Source organism: Mus pahari, chromosome 5 (genome assembly GCF_900095145.1).
Source record: "Mus pahari chromosome 5, PAHARI_EIJ_v1.1, whole genome shotgun sequence".
Classification (NCBI taxonomy): domain Eukaryota; kingdom Metazoa; phylum Chordata; class Mammalia; order Rodentia; family Muridae; genus Mus; species Mus pahari.
In genome coordinates this window covers 42,982,496-42,988,495 of record NC_034594.1, presented here as the reverse complement: position 1 = coordinate 42,988,495, position 6,000 = coordinate 42,982,496, and the positions used below count along the sequence as shown (strand labels likewise).

General features: G+C 44.1%; 1 protein-coding gene across 1 annotated transcript in view; it reads right to left on the bottom strand.

Annotated features, from left to right (window-relative positions):
- Nucleotides 1-6,000, bottom strand: part of Cpo (carboxypeptidase O) — a 39,625-nt gene that overhangs the window by 12,724 nt on the left and 20,901 nt on the right. Inside the window, 2 exon segments of the mRNA XM_021198531.1 lie at nucleotides 123-237; nucleotides 4,394-4,496. Coding sequence (XP_021054190.1) covers nucleotides 123-237; nucleotides 4,394-4,496 — 218 coding nt within the window.

Sequence of the window (6,000 nt, the reverse complement as noted above, 5' to 3'; positions counted from 1 at the left end):
AGTGGACAGGTGCTCAGTGGACAGATGCTCAGTGGACAGGTACTCAGTGGACAGGTACTCAGTGGATAGGTACTCAGTGAACAGGTACTCAGTGGCATTATTTAGCATTATGAGGCAACTACAGACATGTCCCTCTTTCAAAAACCACTGGCAAAAGCAGGGGCAATTCATTCTCTGGCATGAATTCCACACCCCATACAAATGATCTTCTTGGGATTGATGGATGATAAGCTTATCGAGAGAGGACTTCAGGATCCATAACCAAAGGATCACTAGTATAAGCCACCATGCAAAGCCATCAGGTTTTTATTCCCTAGAGTTCCCAGATGGTGGCAAGGATACAGGTAGAGACCCATCAATGTAGTCCTTTCCTCTGCTACCTGGTTCTCCTGCCCATGACCTTGATAACTGTCCCCAGGACAGTACAGCTGATTCCCCAGCACACCTATCCAAAGTATCATTTTTCCCTGTATTCTAAAATCAATCTACAGTTGCTAATAAAAGCAAATTATTCAGTGACAAACTTTGTTGCACATAGAGTCATCTGACAGCCCTGGGTGTGGTTGCATATACCTCTAATCCCAACATGCTGAAGAAGAACAGAGGCAAAGTTACCTCAAGTTCAAGTCAACTGTCCCACAAGCTACAATACATGCATAATATGCTTACAGGTTTTATACACATAGCTCACCCATAGAGACAATGCATACCAGCTGTGATGGTCAAGAATCAAAGCTATTTCCCAATGGATCAACCCTTCATTTAAACCTCCCCAACCCATGACTAGATGAAAAGTCCACACCCCTGTGCAGTTCTTGCTGGATTCCCAAGTGATTCCTCTACCCACAGACATCTATCTGCCTTCTTCCCTCCTTGACCATTTGTTATTCCTGGTGTTGTCTTCCACCAGGAAGAATCTGCTTTCTCCCTAAAGGTGCGTGGAATCACGCTGACAATTGTGTGTTCTCTTTGGTGGAGAAGGGGCTCCGACCCTTCCCAGGCTGTAACACTTGTGTGTGCCTTGGATTTGTTAATGGCCTAGACCAGGCTACTTGGAAAAGTCTTGGGAAGAGAGCTGATGAAGGCTCTTTCCCTCCAGAGAAGATTCTTACAAGCTGAGGCAAAAGCACGACTGGGATTGTCATATTGAAGGGACCTTTTTCTCGTAGCTTCCCTTGCCTCTCAAGGTTTCAAGGATGATTCCTGACACACTTTTACCCCCAATTTTCTTCTAAAATTATTTCTTTTATGATCACATGTGGGTTGACTGGGTGATTATCTTTATTTCCCCCTTATTATGTTTCCATTGTTTTACTTACTCTTGCCCTGGGCAAAGGAAGTTGAGGCATCTCAGCTGATTCAGCTTACAGTTTGAGTGTCTATCCAAACTCAGGTTGACTGGTACCAGCTCCTTAACACCACCAATCAGTCCATCTCTCAGTTAATTCTGTCTCGGGCAGTGATTTTGGTTCTTGTAAATTAGCCTGTATACCACATCCCCCGTGCCTGTGCCTGCACCTGAAGGTTTGGGTCCTGGAACCTTGACTAGGGCAGCAGTAAGGGAATGAAGAAAAAAAGACAGTCTTCTGCATAGCAAAGCCAGGGTCAGGCCTCTAATCACTGCAGCCTGGAGCCTCAGCTTGTTACAGCTTAGCAGGAAGGGTTGACTAAGTACTATACGAGGTCTTTGTAGGTGAGCAGTCTCAGGCTGTAAACATCTGGAGGAAGCTGCAGTTGTGAGTCTTTGCATACACTCATCAGTCCTCCATAAATACTCACTTAGACTCCTGAGGAAAGCTGTGGGAGTTCTTGAGCTTGGCCCATATAGATATGAGCTTGGGCGAATTGTTCCACGGGCTTTGCAGTGCTCAACATGGCCACGCCCGTGTCAAAACATACAAGCTCCACTCACTCATGGATTCATCTGCCCTCCACATGACTGCACACAGTAATAGACATAGGTCATGGTGTACTCTCTTATACAACAATACCACAGTCACCCGGAGCTTGTTGGCAAGACTACCTTGAGGAGACATCAGCATTATCAAGATTAGGCCAGTTAAAACGCAGGTGACTGGGCACTGGCCGTGCCTCAGAGTTTTTTGTTATCAGGGATGCAGTGAGACCCGAGGATGTGCATTTGGAGCAAGTTCCCAGATGCTGCTGATGGTGAGGGACTAAGGACCACCCTTTGAAGACTTGTTTTGTACAGGCGTATATTCTGACCTACTTGTGAGAAGCTGTGCCTAAAAAAAAAAAACAAAAGAGATGAGGATATAGCTTAGTGGTAGACAACTTGCTTAGTGTGTAGCTCATCCACTATATGACAGAAAAGGGGATGGGAAGACAGGAGGAGATGAAAAAGAAAGGCCACTGTTTTAGTGTAGTGGGCTTCAACTCTGACCATGAATTTGGCTGACATCAGAACATGTCCCATCTTAGAACAATCAGGCCACCATCTCTTTGGGAAGCACTGAGACAGTAGGGCTAGTTGCCTGGACTCCACAGGTGATGCTAATGTCCAGTCAGAATAGAAACTCCCTGGTCCAGACGTGAAAGCTTAGAAATTCTGGCCCTGTGGAAGAGTGACAGACCTCAGACCCTTTAACACACACACACACACACACACACACACACACACATTACATGCAAAGGGTAGGAGAACTGGCATCCTAGGTACCTCTTTGGTTATGCAGAGGTTATGCAAATTGTCTTGTTACATGACCTTGACCTTGTATAAATCACCTTACTCCTCCTGTGAGGATTTTTTCCTCCATGGTAAAGTCAAAGAATAATAAACAAAGGTTTTCTGTTTTTAAAACACGGGTGGGGGCAGGGGATGTCTTTTTAAAACAAAACATTTGAGCTAACAAAATGTTTCTGTGGGAAAAGGCACTTATTTCCAACCCTGACAACCCGAGCTTGAGCTCCAGCACTTACAGCGTGGAAGAAGAGAACTAACTCCTGCAAGTTATAATCTGACCTCTCATCCAGCCACAAGTAAAAAGGAAGGAAGGGCGGGAGAGAGAGTAGATAGGGGAGGGGAGAGGAGGAGGAGGAGGAGGAGAAAAATTATCATCATCACCACCGAAGAACAGAAGAGATGAAAAGTACGCGCTTCTAATGCATCCTTACTAGGGTGCTCCGCTGTTGAGTTCCTGCAGTGTTTGAGTCCTGTGTTGCCTCATACCAGTCAGAATGGCTAAGATCAAAAATTCAGGGGACAGCAGATGCTGGCAAGGATGTGGAGAAAGAGGAACACTCCTCCATTGCTGGTGGGATTGCAAGCTTGTACAACTACCCTGGAAATCAGTCTGGTGGTTCCTCAGAAAAATGGACATAGTACTATCGGAGGATCCAGCAATACCTCTTCTGGGCGTATACCCAGAAGATGTTCTCCAATTGGTAATAAGGACACATGCTCCACTATGTTCATAGCTGCCCTATTTATAATAGGCAAATGGATTTATCTGGAGGATATCATCNTGAGTGAGGTAACCCAATCACAAAAGAACTCACTTGATATGCACTCACTGATAAGTGGATATTAGCCCAGAAACCTAGAATATCTAAGATACAATCTCCAAAACACAAGAAAATCAAGAATAAGGAAGACCAACACGTGGATACTTCATTCCTCCCTAAAATAGGGAATAAAATAAAATACCCACGAAAAAAGTGGCAGAGACAAAGTTTGGAGCTAAGACTAAAGGATGGATCATCCAGAGACTGCCCCACCCGGGGGTTCATCCCATAATCAGCCACCAAACGCAGACACTATTGCATATGCCAGCAAGAACTTGCTGAAAGGACCCTGATATAGCTATCTCTGTGAGGCTATGCCAATGCCTGGCAAATATAGATGTGGATGCCCACAGTTATCTATAGGATAGAACACAGAGACCCCAATGGAGGAGCTAGAGAAATTACCCAAGGAACTGAAGGGGTCTGCAACCCTATAGGTGAAACAACAATATGAACTAATCAGTACCCCCAGAGCTTGTATCTCTAGCTGCATATATAGCAGAAGATGGCCTAGTCAGTCATCATTGGGAAGAGATGCCCCTTGGTCTTGCAAACTTTATATGCCACATACAGGGGAACACCAGGGCCAAGAAGTGGGAGTGGGTGGGCAGGGGAGCAGAGTGGAGGGGAGGGTATAGGGGACACTCGGGATAGCATTTGAAATGTAAGTGAAGAAAATATCTAATAAAATAAGTTTAAAAAAAGAACTTTTTATGAAGAAGGCATGCATTTAAAAGCCTAATTTGGGATAGAAAAGGCAAGGACTTTTACACTGAGCTTTGAATACTTCCTACAGAGCCTCTGGGTTGTTCGCAGTCTGCTGGGGCAGATTCAGCCAGCACAGTCAGGCTCAGCCTCTGCACTCTCCTTCAGGTAGTGCATGGGCCAGGTCTCATAGGTCATTTCCAGGAAATGCTGCGTCAGCACTCCTGCATGCTTCTTGCTGACCTGGCTCATCCACTGATAGATCTGAAACAACCCAAAGGACAGAGCTGTCACTAGGAAGATTGTTTGATTGCCCCCAATTGAGATAACTGCTTTTTTTCCACTAAGACACTGAACTCTGCTCTATACTGCAGAAGGCTTTCAGACAAACAAAACAGAAAAAACAAACGAACAAACAAAAAAACAAAAACAAAAAAAAAAACAAAGCAATGACATATCACCTCCCCTATCTTGCTTCCTTTCAAGACCTCCTGGGGTACTGACTCTTAGGACATCCCCACTGACCTTTGCAAGTGAGCAGTTGAGAATGAGCAATTTTGATAATCTACCAGTGACACGTCAGAGACTGCGCACTGTGCATGTCCTGCACATAGCCATCAGAATTAACCCTCAGGTGTCACACAGTAGTGGTTTTAGGCCAGGCTTGTTTTGTGGGATTTTCTTAGCAGCCTAAGAGCCCTGGGTGAGCATTCTCTATGTCCTAACAGCTCATTTCACTTGATCCCTACCTAGTATAGCAATGTAGGGTATACAAAGCCTGGAAGAGGCATGTGTAGTTGTGGTGAGTCCTTCGGTCGTTTGCATTCCTGTCTCACAAGGAATATTGGTTCTACTGGAGCGAGTATTCTTGAGAGTGAAATAGGATAAGGTTTTAAGCCTGGCCCCTGCAGTTCCCTTTGGCTTCCTGATTGATGATGTCATTGTCATTCACCAGGAGATGATGTAGCTGAGGTGGATGGTCCTCACCAGAGGCTGACATATACTGTTTGGACTTTCAGCTTCCCAAACTATGAATTAATTAAACCCCTTTTCTTTATAAAGTTCACCTGCTTAGGATATTTCATTACAGTAATGAAAAGGAGATTAGTACACCAAAGCATCCATCGTTAATGCTCTAAGATTAGTCAACACCCATGAATGCCCTTCCCAGAATATGCTTACTGAAGTTTCTAACTCAAGCACATCTTAATAATTTTAACTTGACTTAATAGACCTGAATAGATGCTGATTTAGTTATAAATCATATATATCAATCATTGAAGGGATATAATACTGTGGCCAATAAATCCATAACTTGGGTTCCAGAAGAGGAAATGCAGTGAAAACGAAGACATATTCAGGTAGCCATCCGCATCTCTCAGGCCTAAAGACACCTGAATTTCTATGTAGTAGTTGAATTGCAGGAAATAATAGTTACCTGGAGAAAACAAATTATTTTTAAAATTTGAGTCTGAATTGATATGCAGACTATGCAGAAAAGTTGTTAATACCATAGTAAATACTTAACAAAAGGCAATTTCAATGACATAGGTAACGTAAACACCTGTGATGCAGATAGCTTAAGTCTAAATAAAGCTATAAATAGCAGCACCTGGAAGAGGCAGGGGTATATTCACTTATTGCCTAATCAGTGATAATGCAGTCAACTTTATCATTACCACGGTAGGAGGGGGGGAGGAGGGGAGGAGGAGAAGAGGAGGAGGAGGAAGAAGAGGAGGAGGAAGAGGTGGAAGAGGGGAGGAGGAAGAG